This window comes from Mastigoproctus giganteus, chromosome 8 (genome assembly GCF_048544385.1).
Source record: "Mastigoproctus giganteus isolate SK-2022 chromosome 8, ASM4854438v1, whole genome shotgun sequence".
Lineage (NCBI taxonomy): Eukaryota > Metazoa > Arthropoda > Arachnida > Uropygi > Thelyphonidae > Mastigoproctus > Mastigoproctus giganteus.
Genome location: NC_143582.1, coordinates 33,077,136 through 33,100,281, shown reverse-complemented (window position 1 = coordinate 33,100,281; position 23,146 = coordinate 33,077,136). Strand labels below are relative to the sequence as shown.

General features: G+C 33.8%; 1 protein-coding gene across 2 annotated transcripts in view; it reads right to left on the bottom strand.

Annotated features, from left to right (window-relative positions):
- S6kII (Ribosomal protein S6 kinase II) overlaps nt 1-23,146 on the bottom strand; it is a 297,018-nt gene that overhangs the window by 254,822 nt on the left and 19,050 nt on the right. The window contains exons 2-3 of one of the 2 annotated variants that reach the window (XM_090379290.1): nt 18,154-18,210; nt 8,971-9,117 (exon numbers count right to left, since the gene is read on the bottom strand). In XM_090379290.1, the coding sequence (XP_090235416.1) occupies nt 8,971-9,117; nt 18,154-18,210 (204 nt within the window). The remainder of the gene's footprint in view (nt 1-8,970; nt 9,118-18,153; nt 18,211-23,146) is intronic. The other variant, XM_090379291.1, reaches the window with a different exon arrangement.

Here is a 23,146-nt window from a genome sequence, read left to right as displayed (position 1 = left end):
ACCTTTAAATCACCACGCATCTTCCACTTGTACTTCTGCTAGAATACACATAAGAGGATGTTCTCCATGTTTGCATATGTTTCTTTTTTGCAAACAGCATAGACAAAAGGTATTGAAGGCAGCATATTTCCATTGTGTAATAATACAGCCTTAAGACTAACCTTACAAGTGTCTATAAATAGTCGTCATTCTTCAGAAATGTCCCTTGTGTTCATTGCTGCTATTAGACCATCAACATCCTTATAAACAGTGAGTTCACCTTCTGTTTGATAGAATTATTATAATAGCGATTATTTAGAGATGTTGTCAATTTCACAAAATGATCGAGAAGATTCCACTGTTGTAATCTCAAGGCCAAAAAGCTCTGCCTTATTCTTCGGCAGTTCCAGATCTCTGATGAGGTTATTAAGCTCACTTTCTGTGATCTTATGTGGTTCAGAAGGATAAAGGTTTGGACAAAATGGTAGATCCCTTGATGTACACGGCTGCTGTACTTCTTCGTGTATATCAAGTTGGTGTTCATCAGTGTCTTCATCTTCATCAGAGTGTACAGAAAAACAGTGGGGTGGTTCAGGAATTGGTAGTACTTCACCGTGAGGCACGGGATGAATTGCAGATGGTATATTTGGGTACATCACTCTCCACTTTTTCTTCATTTTCATTCCTTTTCTAGTACAAGACTCCATACAGAAGTAACAGTCTGTGACATGATTTGTTCACTTCCTCCATATCATGGGCACTGCAAAAAATATAAAATGTCTCTTTTGATTCACCTACGCATTGAGTTTTGATGAACAGGTAGTGCAGCATATGTGTGGAGCCCAGTTCTTGTCCTGGTCACCTACTTTACACCCCCAAAGTACAATAAGTAGGCTTTTTTATTGCTCAAGTTAAGGGTGCTTTCTTGAAGCTAACATGACTTCTCCACTTACATAACAGAATTCATCGGCTAGTCACACAATTACGGGGCATATTAATCTTACACGGCACAAATATTGCCCAAAAAGTAGGTATCTCACAGAGAACAACTGTTAAATGAGAACAAATCACCTAGCCGTATTCGAGATTTACTGCAACAGAGCTGAAGGCACATTTCAGGCAACAGTTGCTGACTATGTGATAAAAGCATGGTGGTACCGAAACTGTGGTGTTGCTATGTGTTTTGCCGAGAGCTGTAGTTAATAATGCAAAGTAACTCGCTTATGAGACCCCAACTGTAATTCGAAAATAAGAGCCAAGCAACAAATTAATGTGATTTTCATGTTCAGCAGCATAAAATTAGTCAAGGTTGAGTATTTTTGTTTTCTTAACATTTTACGTGTTGGTCAGTGTGATTAAACATAAAAGAAAAAGTATGTAATTTCTGTAACATATACATGAAGTTAATTGTGCTACTTTTGGTTTCAGCAACATTCTATTCACAGGATGCTAAAACCAACAGGTTTGAAGCATAAGACAAAATTAGTAAATAGTCATGTGGTACCTAACAGGTCCTTTGCATGTATAATTCCAAGTAATTCCAAAGATACAAAAGTTTCAGCCATTAGAAACGAACTGAGAACAGCCAGAACCGAACCAAAAATTTAATGCACAAGAGTTATTTTAGAAAGGCACTCATCAGGTCTCTCGAGGGCACTGGGGGATTAAATGACGTTTAAACTATGCCGAGATGTGGATGGAGATAAAGCCATGATATTAAACTAAATGTGTGCTCCTCCATTGAAAAGTTAATAAAAAGGCACTCTGACCTGAAGTTTCTTGTAACCACCTTTATTTACTTTTATTTGTTTTTAACTTGTTTTATTCATTTTATCTTTTAACTGTGTATTTTTACTGGTTTTATTATTATTTTATCAATACTTAGCTAATTTTTATCTTTGTATTTATCATATTTTAGTAATGCATGTCAGTCATTGCAAAAAATGTTTACTAATATGATTCCCAACACTAAAGGCCTTCTTTCTTTTTTTTTTTTTTTTTAAAGGGAAGATGAAAAGGAAGAGAAAAAGGTCATAACCATTAGCAATAAATTTGAAAAAAAAAAATAAAATAAATAAAATTCTCTAGAATTCTGATCCAGAACTTGAAGAAACTGAATCATGTGATAAATAGATGTAGAGGATATTACTGCATCAAATAAAAAAGTGGTTTTTTTATAATTTTTTTTTAAAATTCGGATTTGATTTTTGACAATAACTTTACTCAAATGTTGGACAACTATGTCAAAATATAAATAAAATTATTCTTTAAAAGCATATAACTAAAAAATTCATTTTTACAAAACTTCAAAATCCAATGAACAAACTCACTGTTCTCAGTGCACATACGTTTGGTAAACTCACTGCTGAAAGGGTGAACTCAAACAATTTCATCCAACAAAATGATAGAAAGTTCAAATTCATTTTCTCAGGGTCACTGTACCAAATAAACACAAAAAAAAAAAAAAAAAAACCATCTGTGGCACTATTACTTGCAATCAGTAATCAGTTACAGTAGAACAGCCTTGCTGTTTCCAAGGATTATATTTCCAAAGATATCTGAACAGTGTGATTAAGGATCTATGAGAAAAAAGTGGAGGAGGAGGAGGAGGAGGTGCCCCCCCCCCCCCTGGCAGCAAGAAATGTTCACCACAACACTCACTCGACGGCAGGAATCTGAAACCATGTTCCAAATTCTAACCAACAATGAATGTAAATGTTCTGTATATATAGAAGTTAAACAGGTAAATAAATCTGAAAGCCTCTTCATTTCATGCACACAGGTCATAATTTGCTAACTGTGAATCCTCTCATTCTACTAGAAAGAATTGTCACATGGATGTGAATATTTTGATTTCAGATATGAAATGAAAATAACTCCAATAGCAGACATTTAGTTTAATTTTCTTTCAGAATTTACATATTTACCACCAATTACTTTCATTGAGTGAAACCCTTTCAGACCTACTGCTTCAAAATTTAAAGTAAACATTATAATAGCAAATTAGATTTATATATCACTGAGTGATTCATAAATGTAATTTGCTATTACAGTATTCACTCAAAAAAAAAAAGTGCCAGGCATTCCCAAACCAATGAATGCATAGCTATAGAAATATTTCCTGTGGATGCATAAACCAATAATTGCTGCCAGCAAGGTTACATATGGCGACTGACTGATATGTAATGAGCAAATAAGATCAATGCACAAACTTCCAGTATTCAAAGCAGCAGCCTGCAATCCAAAAACAGTCTCAAAAACTTCTGTAAACAAATTAGTTTTTTGTTTTTTTTTTTGTTAGTTGTTTGCGCATTGGCTTCTGTGACCATAATGCACCTCCCAAAGTTTTTGCATTTTATTCTGATCCAAGCCCGAGGTGGGATTCGAACTCACGACCTTTGGGTTGCCAGGCAGGCACCTGGCTAACCCAGCCGGCAAACAAATTAGTAAACAGAAAGTTGTGCATCACATAGTTATCCTGTAATCAGTCCTATTATTTTTTCCATTATTAATTAAGAAGATAATAGTATTAACAAAATGATACAAGAAAGTAAGCTTATATTTCATCAACCAAAAAAAGTAGTTTCATTATCATCCATTCCTTCTTCGCTGAATCTCTCTTTAAATATAGCTAAACTTTCCAACTCCACAAGTCTTGATGGGTTTCTAGCAGTTGACTGCTCTTTACTGAAAAGCATTTCTCATCTATTTTACAGTTTCGCCTTTCACAATTTAAATTATCTTCTTATGCACATCATCTGAGAAAGAATAAAAATACATTCGGCATTTATTTTAATTGTCTTTTTTAAACCTTAAATATCACAATATCAGGTCAACATGCAAATGCCTAGTTTACAAACATAACTTACAGAACTATAATCTCTCTTTGTAAAAATACCTTTGAACCTATAATTAATCTGGTAATTGAATCTGCAGGTGCATTATAGACACAGCAGCTTATGCGCCATCAAACCCCCATAACAACAACAACAAAAATTCAATCTGCTCTAGGTCAGCAATTCCTAGGTATATCTCAGATTTGAGAAGCTCTAACAGATGATTGGAAATCTAAGGCTAGTTTGAGGAACTGCAAAATTAACACTAGGAACTTGGCAAGCAAGCACTGTTCCTATTGAAACGAAAACATGCAGCCCTTCTGCTGTGGAATTCTTAGTATGCTCTCCAGCTGTAATGTCAATCTTTCATTAAGCTCTGTTCTTTCAACTGCCTAGTTCTGTGATTCACATATTTGAAAACCAAAGTAACAAATAAATCATTCTGACTGTTATCAGTATCTTGATCCCATGTTCCCATTCTAAAATTTTAAATAATTATAGATGTTCTCCTAGCAAAATCTGTTGAAATACATAAAGTAAATATTTGTATATTAAATGTTTTTTACAATAGCACAAAACCAATTATCTTTCTCCCTGGTGATCATCAGACAATGGTTCAACTATTAGACAAATTTTTTAAAAGTAACAAGTTTTCTGAAAATCAATTCACATATTAATGTTCAGAATGAAGACTTCAGAACAAAAGAAAAGCTTTTAAAAAATGTGATCATTAGCATCTATTAGAATCTTGAGGCCATTACTACATTTTTAAGGCTGAAACATTTTAAAGCACATTATTATTAACTGTGATGCATTAAAATTATGTGATGAGTTACATTTCTTATGACTCTTCAAATGTAATCAGTCAGTGTGGATTGGTTTTTTTTTCCTTTTTTTTAAATCTGATGTAATTTTTATTAAAAAATTATATACTAAAATATCTAATTTTTCACATTATCAATCAGAACTGAGAATTTAAACCTTTAATAAATAATAATTTTGATGATCAATTCATTATATGAAAATAAGAATATGAATGATTACAACAATGTTGCAATTCTGCAGTCTAATAATGGAGGCTTGGCATCTGTATAAAAGGACTTAAAAATATCTGATCTAATTTTAGTTTCCATTGTAACTGGGTTATTTTTTTTTAAACTAACAGCCAACATATAACCATGCCCATAAAAAAAAAAAAAAAAAAAAACCTTCAGATTTAAAGCAAATAATTGAAAAAATCTGTATATTTATAAATTTGCAGAAATGGAGTTTTCAATCTTCTTTGCCAGGGCAACAGACAGGTCTATGATATCTTCCTTTAAAATTGCCATTCTAATTTCGACTGTAGTGCTCAACACAAATGTGTGGAATAACTGTCTACAAAGTTCTCATCAATTGTATTAATTTACAGACTTCCTTCATTAACACTAATCTATTACAAACTGTTCTGCAGTCTATTTTTTTTCTCTATTTGCTGTCATAAAAAGATATTGAGTCTTTTCTTTCAAGAAAACTCTTCCACACAGGCCTTCAACAGAAAAAATCATTATTGTCTTAAGTTTGGAGAAGTACCTTGGGATTACTAGCCATGTTACAATGCACAAAGTGAAGTGATTTATGCAACAAGTTTTGTCCAAAGGTTTTCTTTATCAAATTTATAACAACATATAGTCATATGTTTAAAGCACCCTATAATGAATCCCACAAGAAATGTTCAAAGATTCAACTGGGTATGAAGAAGGTGAGACTTAGGAAGATGCATGACAGGAAGTCATTTCGGCTGCAAAATAATAAAGAACACAGATATCACTGATTACATGTGTTCTTACACAAATACCCAGTCTTCAGCTTCACACTGGTATCTGTCGTCTCAAAGTTTTCACAAAGTCAAACAAGAATAACTTATCATAGATTTATCTCCAAGAATTCCACAGCTGAGAGAGGTATACCAGATTACTGAATTATCATTCTGTTGTTATTCCAAACAAAACTATTTGTTAGTTTATAAGTGGCTTGAAGAATGCAGAACAAATAAGAATGCAACACAATAAGAAATACTGCTTTAATCACCAATTCATTCAACTGTATCCATTGCTTGGTGTACAGATTTAATTAGTACTATCCCTATTATTTATCTGATACCAAAACCAAGGTGCACCATTCCAGCAAGAAGTCCCCAAAGTTGCTTGTCATTTCTTCTCAAAAGGTTGGGCATTGTATCTCTTGTACATTTGATAACTCAAATCTGTGATTCAGTTAAATTCACTGAAAATAGGCATTAATATATAGTGGATGGCTTTACATAACTATCTGCCTAGCACACATTTCTAGTAAGGCAGTCCCTACTAGCTAACCTCAATCCTTTCACATATGCAGCTTTCAAGGAATCTTTCTCCTTTTAAACACTACAACCATCATCAAATTATCATTATTAAGGGCAAGTAAAAAAAAAAAAAAAAAAAAAAAATGCTTTTTACAATTTATTACCATATTACAGTATTTTTTTTTTCGTGTCACTGTCCCTAAACATTTAGGATTTCTCTTGTGTTCAGTTGCATCAGGAACCTAACCTTTTTTGTTTAGCAGGCAGCAAAAAGGGCACATGGTGTTCTATCTATAATTTATCAGAATTTCAAAGGTAGATAATATTACAAGTAGAGAAGGTAGAGAATAATACAATATTCAAACTGTGGTGTGACCACACTTCGAATATTGTATTAAAAATACAGAAATTCTAGAGAAGGTGCAAAGATGGGTGACTGGATTTGCGAACAGTGCTAAGCATTGCCCCTATAAGGAGCACCTTACAAGATTTAGACTATATAGCTTAGCAACTATATACCTTGGGGTAATGGAGGGACTTCACCGGAATGCATAAGGCCCTGAGGAGTTCAGTTAGTAAAATGAATGAGGGAGAAATATTCTCCCTGGTGAGTGAGACAAAAGCCAGAGGACAACTATAAAATCTTAGGGAAGAACAGTAGACTACATCTTACAAAGTTTACCTTTGGGAGCATGTTGCAGAATGTTGGAACAACATGCCTGCAAGGTTGGCCAAGACAGAGTTCAGTAAAATCCAAAAATTGGATAGGCACTTTGACTATAGGAATAATGAAGACTTTTTTTTTTTTTTTGTAGATGCTAAACCAGTTTGTTTCATATATATCGTTATGTCATTTTAATACTAAATTAGGTTTTCTTCATTGGTGAATTTGATATTCGCAACTCCCTTCAAGAATATAACCTTACAAAACAGCAAGGGTCTACTATACTTACTAAATGCTCTTATTAGCATTTATTAATATTCATTCACACTGACTGAGCAATTTACACAATGTAAACTACCGTATTTCCCCATGTATAAGATGCACCTTAACTTTGGTGCCCAAAATTTGAAAAAAAAAAAAAAAAAAATGTATTACATAAAGTTATTGAACTCAAGTTGTATTCATCATAAAATTCATACAACTCATCACTGTCAACACTCTCATCCATTAGCTTGTCCTCATCTGTGTCTGGTGACGAATCACTGTCTTCATATATTGCCTCGTCCTCAGTTCCATTTATGGCATTTGAAATGCCACACTTCTTAAATGACTTGACAACGATCTCAATCTTGATATTATCCCAGGATCTTTTCACCCAGGTACAAACTTCTCCTATAGTTGGTTTCTTCACTCTTCCTGGTGGTGTCAAATTGTCCCCAGAAGACGTCATCCATTGGTTCCATTCGTCTCTCATGGCAGCTTTGAAGGGTTTGTTAATGCTGACATCAAGTGGTTGGAGCTGGGATGTCAAGCCTCCAGATATGACGGCAAGTTTTGTTTTTTGCTCTGCAGCAATCTTCTTTGTGTTTTTTGTTATGTGTGCCCTGAACTGATCAAGCACCAATAGGGCAGGTTTGCGTAAGAGCCCACCTGGTCTCCTGCTCCAAACTTTCTCAAACCAGATCTTCATCCCATCCTGATCCATCCAACCCTTGTCATGAACGTGGACAATCACTCCTCGAGGAATGTCTTCTTTTGGCATTGTTCTGTGTTTGGTAATCAGCATAGGAGGCAGCTTGGTTCCGTCGGCACAACAAGCTAGAACAACTGTATAACGGCTCTTTTCATGTCCACTTGTCTTCACAGTTACAGTTTTCACCCCCTTCTTATTCAACAGTTCTGTTACTTGGGACATCAAATTGAAGGGGGACTTTGTCCATATTTGCAATCTGTCCCAACTCAAACTGATGTGTCTTCTGACATTGAATGACAAAACTATGAAATTCAAGGACCTTCTGCTCATAGCTTTCAGGCATCTTTTGAGCAAGTCTGGTGTGTGTATGCATGCTTAGTCCATTCCGTTTCATGAACCTGAAGCACCAATTGTGTTCTCCTTTGAAATCAGTAACTTCTCTTTCATCAGCAATTCTTCTTGCCTCATGCTGAACCATCTTTTTGGACACAGGAATTCCAACTGCCCTTTGCTCCTCAATCCAGATCTTCAATTCCCTCTCTAAATCAGGCCATTTTGCTGACTTGCCACTAATGGCCTTCTGCCGTGGCGTTTTCAGTAGGATTTCTTCTTCCCGTAGCCAGTCTCGGATTGTTTTCTCAGTTGAAGGAGAACCAAACTTGTGTTCAGCAGCACGATTTCCATTCACTTTTGAAAACTGGATCACTTTTAACTTGAATTCAGCACTGTACAAAAATCTTTTCTGAGGCATTTCTGGGCAGAACGTGGAAAAATGTAACCTAATATACTGGTAACAAGTACGAAACAATGAGCGCAAAGACAACAAGCGCGAAAAAGCGGGAAATGCAAGTAAAAAAAAAAAAAAATCTACAATCACTGTATAAGACGCACCCAGTTTTTAGACCCCAAATTTTTCGAAAAAAGGTGCGTCTTATACATGGGGAAATACAGTACTCAGACAGATAACAAAATTCCAGAATAGCTACCAATAACTTTCAGTGATTTCCAATCACATGAACAAAGAAGTTCAGAGGTGAATTCATATGATCTGGTTGCATAAAAGTTGGAAATGTGTACTCTGCAAATCATGCACATATTATATAGGAGCCAATAAGTTATAACATGAAAAAATTCACCAAATTTTAGTCTTTCCATTATAGCTATTACAATAAAAAAAAAAACAAAAAAACCTTACTTTTCCAAATGATCCCTGTCCTAATACTTGAAGCAACTTAAACTGGCTTGGATCTGCTTTCGGGTGACCCTCTTTAGTAATATTAGTCACCTCTATCTCATGTATTCCTTCTCCATCCACATCATCTACCTGTTCCATTTTAACATTCTACAAGAAATTTTTAAAATTTCAGAAGAAGGAAAAACAATCAGTAAATTAAAATGTTTTTATATCTAAATATTATTAATATTATATGAAATTCTCATAGGAAGATGACTAATCCAAAAAATTCTATTGCTATTTAGCTACAGATTTAAAGTAAACGTACTTACACTAAAAATAATATTTTGACCATTGTTAAAAATCCTAAATTAAATCCTTAAAAAAAAAAGTTTATCAAGTCTTCTTATCAAATTACAACACCCTGTTAAGCCTTAATTATAAAATAAAATCTATATATAAACTGTGTATATTTCACTGAAAGACAAAAATGTGAAAGAATATTGGGCACAAATTATTCGTTATGACTACAGGCTGGAAGAGTAATGATTTATTGGAATTATTGCAGTACCACTTTTAACAAAATTCCATTATCTCGTTATATTTTACCCACTAGCAATGTCCTGAAATTCTGAAACAAGTGTCAACATGTAGGTTAAAAACTTGACCAGCTTAAAGTACTCATAGCAAAAGTAGTTAATTTTTTTTTTTTTTAATTCATACCCAAGTATCAATTTTCAGTTCCACATGCCCATTTTAAAAGGTTTTCAACAATGTTACTAAAACCATGAATAAGACAATTTATTTTTAAAGTAATTATAATATTAAGAGTGTCACAAAAATATTATATTACTAAACATTTTATTTTTCCCACTGCTAAAATTATAATTACATTAAAAATATATTGTCCTGTTCACAGTTATTGTAATATTGCTGAAACACTTGGGGAAGGGGGGGTTTTCCCAGTAACAAGTGGTTTTATTCCTTCCTCATTCCTGTTAGCAGTCACCTGATTGTTGCAGAAGCAGCGATTTTATTCCACAAGTGTAAAATGGCTGTGATTTAATCCACAGGGCATTTTGACCATGGCTGCCCACAGTCACTGGGATCTACTGTTACTGACTCCGTAGCTGAGTGGTCAGGAGCGGGAGTGCAGTGGCACACGCTCTTTGAGTAGACCAGGGTTCAAGCCCCTGACTGCTAAATACAGTCGATCTGCGAACCTGGACTGGACCAGTGTGGCAGATTATGGTCCATTTCCCTCAGCATGAATTGTTGATGAGGCTTCCATCCTGCAGTGGGTTGATAATGGCTGCAATTTACTTTTTTTTTTTTTTTTTTTACCTTTAGAATTTCCATGAAAGGTAATTAGGAGTACAGGACTGGAATTTTTTTTTTTAATATATACTAGAGGGCTTTGCTTGCCAACCCCTGCTGATGTAGACTCGAACGAGAAAACAGTCCTTTTCACTCTTTTAGCTCATTCCATCAATGCTTCTTTCTCTCTCTTCATAAATGTAGATTTGACCGAATTGTGGAAGTCTCTAATGGACATTAAACTCGTCGTTCCTTTTACCATGGCACCTCCTTATATTCGCATTGTATAAAGGCCGCCACCACTTTTGAAAGTCCTTGTTTTCAGCATTAAAAGATGTGAAGGCTTAAAGATTGTTGTAGACTCAATTGTTTTCTCGGAAGTGTCTCTCTTTTTCTGTGTTGTCAAACAAAGTCTTTAAAGTCTCGATAGGTATCTGCCATCAGCAAACATACCTTCCCTCCATGACAACACAAATATGCAGCTCTTCCGAGTTTGCCATGAAAAGATAATCTGCTGCAATGTTGACATTCATCTGCCAAATCACCTAAATAGCAATATGATACTACAGTGGTTTCTTCGTTATCAGGATCTTGTGAAAAATAAGATTCTAATTGCTCGGCTAACTTTATGCCTTCCTGTATACTTTTTAGTATAAAATTTGGAAGTTTAGAATTTTCATCTGCGCTATCATCCTCTGAATTGATTTGGTTTCCCTCCGATGTCATGTCCACCAAATTCGCTTCGCCAACCTTTTTCTACCGGTAATTCTTGAATGCCTTTAGTAATCATATCTTTTTTTTTTTTAATGCAGATTCTTGAATGAAAGGAGCCCAAAGTTCAAAAAGGGAGCTTCAAAAATGCTTAGTTACATAGGATGAAATTCACAAAGATTTATCAAGCAAAAGCAAACAAAACCAAATTACTGATTTTTTAAAGAAGGCAGAAGGTACACCTAATTCTGTTTTTACACGATAGATACGTTCCTGAAAAAATATGTGTAAAAAAAATTCGTGTAAAAAAAGACATTGTATTTATGGAAGAAAAGAAGATTGGTTCCGGATCTAAAAAAATCAGTAAAAATAATTAAAAAAAAACACATAAAAATATTCGTTTTAAGCTTATTATTTTATTTAAACAAAATACACATGTAATAATATGTAATTAAAATGTATTAAAATAAATTTGTATGCATATGAAATGAAAAAAAATTCTTCATGAACAAAAAAAATCTGTTTTACACATAACAAGATTTTATTCATTTTCACTTTCTGATAATAAACATAGTACGCATATGTTTGCGTACGACTGGAATATCACTGCCATCACTACAAATGCTGTGGACATAGTCTTCTTCCTCTATTAATGAAATTCTTTCTGTGATCTCTTGAGCAAAATCAGCATGAGTCTCCTCTGGTGCTGATGTTTCACCGGTTTTACGAACGAATTCAGTTATTAATCGTTGTGTTCGTGTTTTGGTTAGGCCGTTATATAATTCTCTGTAAGAGGCTGTCAACAACTTCAGTTCACGTTGAAACTTCCCAGCGCGTTCCTCATTAGGGTCATTTTTGACAAAATGATTACCTAATTTTCTGGCCAGTTCCAGACCTTCTTTTATTAAATCTGCATTTAGAACAGGATCATTTTCTTCATTATCACTACGTTCTGTGGGATAAGGAGTCCCAAGGACAACCTCTAATATTTCATCTTCGCTTAGGGCTTTGTCGGTTAACAATTCATCAATATCTTCAAACGATAGATCATCGAATCCTTCTCCACCAATTTTGTGTGCCATTGTAATGATGTTGGGAAATTCGGTCGTATTAGGGATGATGGGATCTTTGCTTTTTACACATTGTGGCCAAACCGCTTTCCAACAAGCATTTAAAGTTGCTGGTAATCCAACTTGATTGATACAATCCATAATTGAGAATTTCTTCCACACATCAATGATTGTTAGTGTTTCATCATTCAGTTTGTCCAAAACGTGTTGGAATGTTCGTTTTACGTAGTATGTTTTAATTGTCGCAATTATACCTTGGTCTAGCGGTTGTATCAAAGATGTAGTATTAGGTGGCAGAAATAAAATTTGTACGTTTGGGTGTTCCAAGACAGGATGGCCGGGTGCATTGTCAAGAATCAGAAGAACTTTAAATTCGAGACCTTTCAAATTCATATAACGTCTGACTTCTGGGACGAAACATTTGTTGAACCATTCTGTAAAAATAGTAGTGGTCACCCTGGCCTTCTTGTTTGCCATCCAGTGAACAGGCAGTTTATTGATATCTACACCTTTCATTGAACGTGGGTTTAGGGCTCGATTTACCAGCAGTGGTTTCAACATACGATCTCCTGAAGCGTTGGAGGAAAATAATAAGGTCACGCGATCCTTAGCTACCTTAAAACCACCAGCAGTTTTCTGCGATTTGGCTACATACGTTCTGTTGCATTCGTTTCCAGAAGAAACCAGTTTCATCTGCATTCCACACTTGATCAGGAGTGTATCCTCCATCTTCAATAATTTTTGCAAGTTCCTGCTGGAATACTTTAGCAGCCGATTCATCTGCAGATGCAGTTTCACCTTTAATTTTTATATTATGAAGAGCATTCCTTTTAAGAAACCCTGTCATCCAACCTGTACTCGCAGAAAATTCATACTTTCTGTTTAACTGAGATGAAATGCTTGGCTCCTTTTCTTTAATCTGTCTGTAAATTCTTAGTGCTGTTTGCTTGATGGCATTTCCATCTACTGGTACTCTTTTTTGTGACTGATCTTCTATCCATATTACCAGAGCCTTTTCCATTTTTTCCTTGACAATCTCTTGTATATGATGATGAATTAACACTTACTTTTGTTCCAGAACATACCGACTTCCTAATTGCAGCTTCATTTTTCTTAATAGTTCTTACGGTAGCTTCATGTACACCAAAATGCTTTCCTAGAGACGTAGCCACTTGTCCAGTTGCGAGACGATCTAAAATTTGAATTTTAAGTTCCAAAGAAATCGTTTTCCTTTTCATTTTGGTAATAGGCGAATTATTCGACATTATATAAGGGCTACCGAAAAATATCTCAGTTATAATTAATAAAAAAAGGTATGAAAAATTTGTAAACTTACAATTTATTGACTATTGGCAAAATTAATAAATTTATATGTGCACAAATTTCACTAAAGATTTTTTCACTTTGAAATAGAGCTTACTACTACATGTCTTCCGAAGGTACAATACCGTAAATGTGCACCAAATTCAATAAAAACGTTGATGATTCATAGATACCTAGACGTACACATTGGTAAGCAAAAGCACGCGTTTCAAAACGCACACACTAGCTGTTATCCAATCTATTGGTGCGTGTAATATAGAAATGATACTAATATGCCACAAATAAAAAAAAAATTCTTACAATTTAGGCAAAAAAAAATTCATAGAAATCGTGTTAAATCAAAATGACTCGCGTAAAAAGAGAATGAAATATTTATTTTGAATTCGTGTTAAATCAAATTCGTGTAAAAAAAGTTCGTGCAAAAACAGAATTAGGTGTACTTGAAATCTAGAATGGTGTATTTTTGTTAGTATTTTGTTAACAAAAGTGTATTTTTGTTAACTTTTGGAATGTAACCCCCCTTTTTGTACTTTTTCTTAGTCCCATATAACACAGTTTCGCACAACACAACATTTTATAGGAATCTAAATAGTGTTATATGAGGGTTACCTGTATATATATATATATATATTATGTGAGGTAAAAGTAATAAAAATAATTAAATATGGCTATGTAGCTATCATTAGAGGCAGCAAATGCACATCCTCCACATGATGCCTAATTATATCTGATAATTAAAATAAATATGATATTTAAATAAAATCATTGCCGTACTACTGGCTGATGATTTTATTTAAATATCATATTTATTTTAATTATCAGATATATATATATATACACACACACACAGGCAGTTCTCACTTTACAATTTCACGGGTTTACCAGGTTTTTTTTTTCCAAGTATCAACAAAATCAAAAATATGAACATTAAATTGCAAAAAAAAAAAAAAAAAAAAAGAGAATGTGAAACATTCATAAATACCACATTTCAAACCACGGTCGTAGCTATACAATACAGTGTACCCTGCTATACGATATTAATCCATTCCAGAGACACCATCGTATCGTGAAAATACGATACGATACGATGGTGTCGTATCGTATTTTCACGATACGATGGTGTCTCTGGAATGGTATCGTGAAAATATCGTAATGTGAACCCAATAACACATTGTTTTTCGGTAATTTGTTCCACGACCTCGGAAGTTGAAATTTTCACTATATAAAACACTAAAAGGTCATTTTTAAAGTGTAAATTGCATTAATTACCAATTCAAATCATTAAAATGTACTACCCCTTCATCGTTATCATATGTACCATTATAAGAATCAATTCTGAACGCCTTTGTGATATTTTTCTAAAGCACATTTCTGGAAGTCATGACCAGAAAACAATTTGCACTTTCCGGTTTATTTCCTGTTAGTGCATCTAATTATAAATGGTAGTAAACTTGATGTGATTGCATTTGTGCAAATACCAATAGCTGGAGTTGTGTGGTTTTTTCACATTATGGTGAAACATTCTTCCCCTTTACTGAAATCTTCAATCGTATAAAAAACATAAATAAAATTACAGAATCTACTCTTCATTCCTTTTTTTAAGCTTTGCAAACTTGTTACTCCGCACAAATCACGTTAGTTGCAATTTGTGCGTTCCGTTAAAAAAAGCTTATGCATGCTATTGAAATTTATAAAGAAAAGAGAAGATTATCTTGAAAACAAATGCCTCTTGATGCATTTCTGAAGAAGATGACTCCTTGTGCAACAAACCAACAAGTGCTGAGTCAATAATGAGTGATCAACAAGTGTGCATTTAGTCGATGACGATATGACTTACAAATGTTAAAGAATGTTAAGAATGTTTATTCAAACATTCTTTAACATTTGTAAGTCATAAATAATTTCTTTATTATTATAATTTGCTTGATTTTACAGGCTACATTTTCATTTCTTTGCATAAATCAATCATTGTTTAAACAAACTAATTAGCTAACAAATTTCATTGTTGAGAACGTAATCTCTATTTTTAACATTATGTCTATGGGAAATAAATTCCCATTTTACGAGCAGTACTAGGAACAAATTAACTCGTAAAGTCGAGAACTACCTGTGTATATATATATATATATATATAAAAATCTAGATATTTAACATTTATTACATTTTGCTTAAAAAACTGTTTAGACCAGAGTTAGCATAGGCATACGATGCAAAAAAGGAAGCTTATGCAGCATCAGCCAAAAAAAAAAGGAAAAAACCTCCCATTTCACTCATCTATTCACTACAAATGCTTATCCAGCTCAGCCTTAAATTTATTTAAGCTATCAACTTCCACAACAAGAGATGGCAGTCGGTTCCAGCAATCAACTACCTGTTGGCTAAGGCCAAATTTCTGCACACCTATTCTACAACTGTCTTTTTCTCAGTTTGAATCTATGCCCTCTTAGCAAGAGAAAAATCCCATCAGCATTGAGCTTGCTCAACCCATTCAAGGCCTTAAAAACCTCAATCAGATCACTTCGCATGTGCCTAGTCTCCAGGCACTGCAATCTGCAGTATCTTGGTAAGAGCACCCCTTTGTTCCCCTCACCAATCTTGTTGCCCTTCTTTGTAATCATTCTAGCAACTCTACATACCTCCTAAAATGAGGCCTCCAGACCTGTACACAGCATTAAAGTTGTGGCCTGACCATTGCCTTGTACAACGGGATAATCACTTCCTTGTCCCTGTTAGCAAAATTCCTATATATCATTGACAAGACTCCGTGACCTGCTCTAGCAGCCTGTCTGCATTGCTAAGGAGAACTACATATCTGACTGCACAATTATCCTCGGGTCTTTTTCACTCTCCACTTCCCTGAGTGTAATACCACACAGTCGATATGTTTCTCTTGGGTTACTGCTATCCATATGCAGTACTTTACATTTGTCAATATTAAACTTCAGTAGCCCCTTCTCAGCCCATTTGCCCAACTTATCTAGATCCAGTTGCAGTAGCATACTGTCATTAACAAGCCTGCCAACCTTTGTATCATCTGCAAACTTGGACATTAAGCCTGATATACCTTCATCAATATCACTGATGAATGTACAAAACAATGGACCCAGCACCGAACCCTGGGGAACTCCACTAATAACAACAGTTCATGAAGAGCAGTGTCCACTGATTACCATGCTCTGTCGTCTCCCACTCAACCATCCCTTTATCCATTGTAGTAACTTGCCCTTAATGTCATACCACTCCAATTTGTACAGCAGTCTTCCGCGTGCAACGGTATGAAAAGCTTTCCTGAAATCGAAGTATAATTCGAATAGAAGCCATGCAAGAATTACTTTTGCCTCTGCTTGCGCCCAGTTAATTTTTTAGTCTGTGTATTTCCCCCCCTAGCTACTTTCCGATCCACTTAACACTACCTCGATAGCATCAGCAAATATTCTTTGAGTTAGTCATAATCTATTATTCTTTTACATACAATAGATGCACATACATCTGGTAATAACACTGAGCAAAGGCCAAGTGTCAGTGTCGCCAGATATATGAACATTATCAATTTTTAAAACCTAATACGAGACTGCTCCACTGATAAAATATACAGATCTTCAATTACTGTAGAAACATTACAGTATTCTAACAGGACTTTGAAGCAATGTTGACATTACTAATTGTAGTAGTTTCACTACTCGCTTTGGGAAAGTTTCTCATACATAACACTAAGCCTCAAATTTAAAAACAAACAATAATAAATATATAAATGCCTTTATCAAAATTATAAATTAAAAATGATGCTACAACACAAAGCTTTGCTGCAACTTCCAAAACAGCACATTTCAATGTGCCAGTGACATTTACACTATGATATGACTGGACAGTTTGCTGATAATCAGAACTCTATTAAGTGCCTCTCATTGGTTATACTTCATAATCGATGCCTACTATTATTCAAACTGCACATGCATTCTTAGAATATGAGAAAATGATGTTTTGGGAAAGTTTCCTATGGCCATTGCTTCAACAGCTACTACAGAAAAGTTTGATGAGGTGTAATTTTTGAAAGCCTGCTTATTTTTAAAGTTTATAGGAAACATCTGAAATAACAGTAGATGTGCATACATTATGTAGTTTTATTGTCATCAAGAAATGAGCTGCTTCAGAAAATTCAATGACTGTTCTGTGGTCATGTATAGCATTCCATTAAGTATGGGACTGAAAGTAATACCTACATTTGATTTTGATTTTTTTTTTTTTTTTTTTTTGTAAAATTCCAGAATTTTGAACATATAAACCCCACTCAAATGTAAAGTTTTACTATACATGGTAATTTATATCAACACAAAATTATATACAAGCATCTACTGAACTAATACATGCTATGGGTCATATAGTCATTTGATTCTTAATTTTTAACAGAAAAAGGAAAGCACCAAACATATTAGAGCCACATTATTAGAGTGAGCATATTAATCTGAAAACACACTTGTAGGCAATTCCTATAACCCACTTTTAGATTCCAGAACATTGATGCCAAAGTTATGATTGTTCAGTTTATTTATTTTCAGTGACAAAGTTTCAAATTATAAATTAGACCCAACAAAACATAGCCCACTAAAGATGGGGGGGGGACATGGCATTCATGTCATGAAGTAAAATTTCATAACATGCAACACAAAATAAATAACATCTTACTAAATCCTCTCGAACATACAGGATTAGAAAGATGTTATGTTACAGGCATAATATTTGTACATGTAACATGCATGAATATATAAGATACATTATAACATACCAAAGTAGTATCTTCATTACAAGCATCATCGGCTGCCCTTTCATCAGCAACCAAAGACTGAAAGAAGTACCAAAGAAAGTGTTTAAAATTCTGACTTCCCTGATTATATTTATTTTTCTGGCATTCATATATTTTAAATTAGAGTGACCAGAAATGCCTCTTTTGTATGTCTTATCATCTTCAGAGGATTTGTTCAATAAGTCTCATAATCCATAGTTATCTAATAACTAATATAATAAATCAATCAATCTAAATCCTTATTTAGCATTAGCAGTGGCAAATGATATAAGAAAGCAAGCCTATAGAGCGTTAGCCAAAAAAAAAAAAAAAAAAAAAACATGACACCTCCCATTTCACCTATTCATTACCTCTAATAGTTTGCCTAGTTCTTCTTTGAATTTATTTAAACTATCAACTTCCACAACAACAACAAATGGAAATTTGTTCCAACAATCAACTACCCGTTGGCTAAAGGCAAACGTGCGCATTGCTTCTGCAACTGTCCTTCCTCAATTTGAATTTTCACCCCCTCATGTGTATGGTCTAAGCAAGAGAAAGAATCCCATTAGCAGTGAACTTTTTCAGTGCATTCAAAGCCTTAAAACCTCAATTTTTAGATCACCTTGCAAGTACCTAGTCTCCAGATGCTGCAATTTGCAGAACTGAAGCCTTTCTTGGTAAGGGCACTTTTTTTTTTTTTTTTTTTTTTAATTAAAAATGTGCTGCAACTAAATGAACAGCTGGGACAAAAGTTGCAATAGGAAAAATGCTTTTAATTAGAAAACTAGCACTTTTTAACTGTATCCTAATTATCAAATTATATTGGTTTTGGGCCTTGGTCATCTGATCACTCTAATTTAAATATCTTGATCAAAGCCTCTTAAATCTACTTACTCTTTCATACAAAGTATGGCCACAAGTCACGACTTTTTTGATGGGTAAGCATCAACTCTTGTTGAATACACAAAAATAATATAATTATTTTGTGCTTAAATTTATAATAATCCAAATTTAGTATGATTAATGCTCAAAATGGTGACATTTAGTCAATCCATAACACAACTATTTTTTTTTTTACCATGTTTTGGCAAACTTGAGTACATTAACACTGCACTGATCTCCTTAATAAGAGCAATATGTGCACAGCTATATTAAATCTTAAATATACAGGCACTTATGTTTCATCATAAACAAACATTACTCGTTACTACACTTTTATTTCTCTTAAATAATGCCAAACGGGGGGGGGGGGATTCTGCGGAGATTAATTCTAGTGACCTTGACAGAAAATTTTTCATCTGAATAACACAGTATAACATGAAAATACTTCAGCAGAACATACCGTCCTACATGTTATAAACATCTTTTTCTTGTGGATATGCAAAATCATTTAAATTAGCATGTTAATTACCATAACTGTGTGCAATTGAGTAACTGACAGTTGTTTAAATTGAGCAGTTAAATCTCCTAGAGTTTTTTGAGGGGAGAGATATCATCTAAAGAGTGCTTGGACCTTTTCCCTTATGGGTATAATTATTCTAAACTTGTATCTATGCTTGTTAATGTGAAAATGAAAACTGACTTTTCAGACCAAACATTTAGTAGGGCAAACTGCTGTTGTCATTCACCACATGAAACTTTTATACAAATTTCATATGCTATTAAAGCCACCTTCATTCAAGGTCTGGAGTGATTTGGATGTAAAAGTAGTTGAATCCAGTAATCATTAAAATCATTCTCATGGTGGTTCTCAATAACTTTAATTCAGTGGAAAGTCTCCAAGTCAACAATGTAGAATTCACTGAATGGCTTTCCACATATTACCAGTATTAGCTTCATCTACAATTGTTTCTACCACAGTACCTATATCAAAAGTGTATTTTATAAACTGTGGATACTGCAAATGACAGAATAACATTTGTCTTTTCAATGTATAACTTTTACACTTCTGTATATATACAACTTTATTATTTCATTATCATTCACTTAATAGGCTTTTTCATCATCTGAATAAAATTGAGGTATCCTGAAACATAAGATGCAAACATTACAAATATTTGTAAAAAATATTATGATAAAAATGAAGTGTCTTGTGACTTGTGTCCTACTCTGTATATGAAATGTAACTATATCAAGTAAAACACATGCAATGCTTTTCATGCAATACATCAAATGCAATTATAATAACTTAATTTTGGTACAGTGCAAAGATTTAAGTTAAGCAGATAACATTTTTAATTACAAAGAAACTTAAATATTAGACCTTAACTTTTTCTTTTTAGAATGAAATTTCTCTTACATATGAGCAACTAAATAAGTACAAGTAAAATTTAAAGGTAACTAAAGAGAAATCTTATGTAATAAGACATTTGTGGTAGGGAGCTTTCACTTTAGATATTGAGGCTAGGCTAACGTAACAAGCACATAATATATTTAAAACTCTACTATACTATATGCAAATATGAGGATAAGTTCATAGGAATGTACTAAAGTACTCAACATTTATATCTTGTACAGTTCAATGGTGTTTTATGGGGATAATGCAAAATTGCTACCTATTTTTAAAATGCCACTATAGGAGTGTCAAATCACACAATATTTAGTCAAATTATTTTTAATATAGACTGATACTATCTAATATCCTATTACTTCACCTAATGAAAGCAGACAACAATACCACTGTGTGTATATGAAGGTACTGTGTCCAGCAAAGCCAATCAGTGAAGTGGCGAATATGTCTACATAGCATGCCATTAGGTTGTACTGTTAAATCATCAATCTCTTAGCACAGTGTGGCAAGAATATATACCCTTCTGGTTTTCACTGCTGGCCCATGGGGCAGACTGACTACTACCATCATTCTAAGCATTCTAGTACTGATAAAAGTTTTGTTTTGTTTTAGGATCAAAGACTGCCACAAGACAGGAAGAAGCATAGGTCAGTATCTGCTGTTCAGGGGTGCTTTTCTGATAAGGTGAGTGAGGAAAAAATGCGACAGAGAATCCTAAAACCAAGGTGTGCTGTGATTTTATTAAAAAGGGGCTTGATCGAGAAAAATTTCAGCTAAAGGTTATTCCCAGTTAAAACAGTCTGTTAATTTTCATGAAACAGGAAGCTCAGGTAACACCAAAAAATTTACCAAGGGATTCATGTGAGCCCCCTGCCTAAAACCAATTGAAGGTTTAATACCAAGATACTTTTCACTAAATCGTATAAGAAATTAAAGGTGGCAAGAAATCCAAGTACTAAAAAATTTGTCAGAACACATACAGTATATGAAACTGGGTTGGCATACCATTCTACACAGAAAATTTTGTCAAACTAATCTTTTTAACAAGGGACTCAGATAAAATGGAAACCCCATTATATTATTAGCCATATGGTGCAAGGAAGCCTGAGGCTTATGCTGCACCAGCCAAAAAAAATTTTTTCTGAATTACCCAGAGAGAGAGAAGTAGAAGGGAATCACCAAGAAAAAGAAAAATGATGATATCCAGCTCAGGGCATGCAGGAACTTTATCCAAAGGATTATGACTGATGGATGGAATTTGTCAAAATCATGGCTGAATATTTAAAGTAGACTAGAAAGAGGTCTTGCTAGTACAGTCAATTCTGCTATAACATGGTACTCGTGTTCCTAAAAATCTCTGCATTATGGTATTTGGCGCATTAAAAATAACAGGGCTTACGGGGAAAAAAGGGATGGGGCAGAGCACTCAAAAAAAAAGTAGTGTGTACCCTGTTCGCACGAAAGATGTTTTATTTTATGTGAAAACATCTTTGGTGGCACTAGAGTAAAACTCTTTAAATTTTTGAAAGGTTTGATCGAAACTTACTTACACTACTTAGAAGGTTGATGTTGATCAAAATCTTGAGAAGCAGATTTTATTAATAAATATATTAATTATTCAGTAATACATAATATTACCGCATCAACGTTAGTAACTGAGTTGGCATCATTTAGGAAGTGATGTCATTTCCGTCTCTTAGTTGAATCAACTACTTACTCTACCTAATCAACATTGTTATTATTATTATTAAATTGAAGTGATTTCAATCATGTAATTTCCATAAAAAATTTCGTTAACCATCAATTGCGTCATTTTCGTTACAAGAAAATTTCATTACCAATCGGTTTTACTCTAGTGCCTCCATAGATGTTTTCACATCGAAAATGTTTTCTGGTAAAACACTAAAAAAAAAAAAGGTTAGAAACCCAAAAAAATTGCTAACACAAGTTTAAATATCTTAAATTTCTAATAAATAAATAAATAATTAAATAAATATTACGGTAAATATAGCACTTTACCTTGACAAGATATGTTTTGCTTGATTAATATTTCTTCACTGACATTTTCTTATTTTTTGTATTGTAAAATTTAAAACAGTATATATATAGATAAGCAATCGATAACAATGAACATGGGATGCACAAAAAATAACACAAGTGAGAAGTTCAAGAAGCTTAAAAAACAGGAATGAAGAGAAGATTCTAACAATTTATTTATGTTTTTTATATGATTGAAGATTTCATGGAAGGGGAAACACATTTCACCATAAAAATCCACTGCACTTTTTTTTTATTTTATGGTACTGACCTCCAGAAATGGGCTCCTCTTCTCACGCTATCCCGCCTCACGAAATTTCTGTTCGAACTAAAAACGTGAGTCAGCCTACAATAACACATTTTTTTGTGAATACAGCAAATGACAACAGTATTTCTCCGACCAATACAAATATAGTAAATGAAAACTTTAGCTCTCACACATTTGACATTTTTTAAGCTTCATAAACTTATGTATTGCTGTGCAAGTTGCTATTCAGCTATTCATATGGAACAGCTGAATGAATAAGGAATAGCAAGTTGCTATTCCTTATTCATCTCAACTTGTACATACGATTTTTTATTTTTCACAAGCTAAAGAACTAATTAAAGGGACAATGACTTTTCCAGTGAAGCAGAAGTTATGCCAGCCTATGTGACATACACACA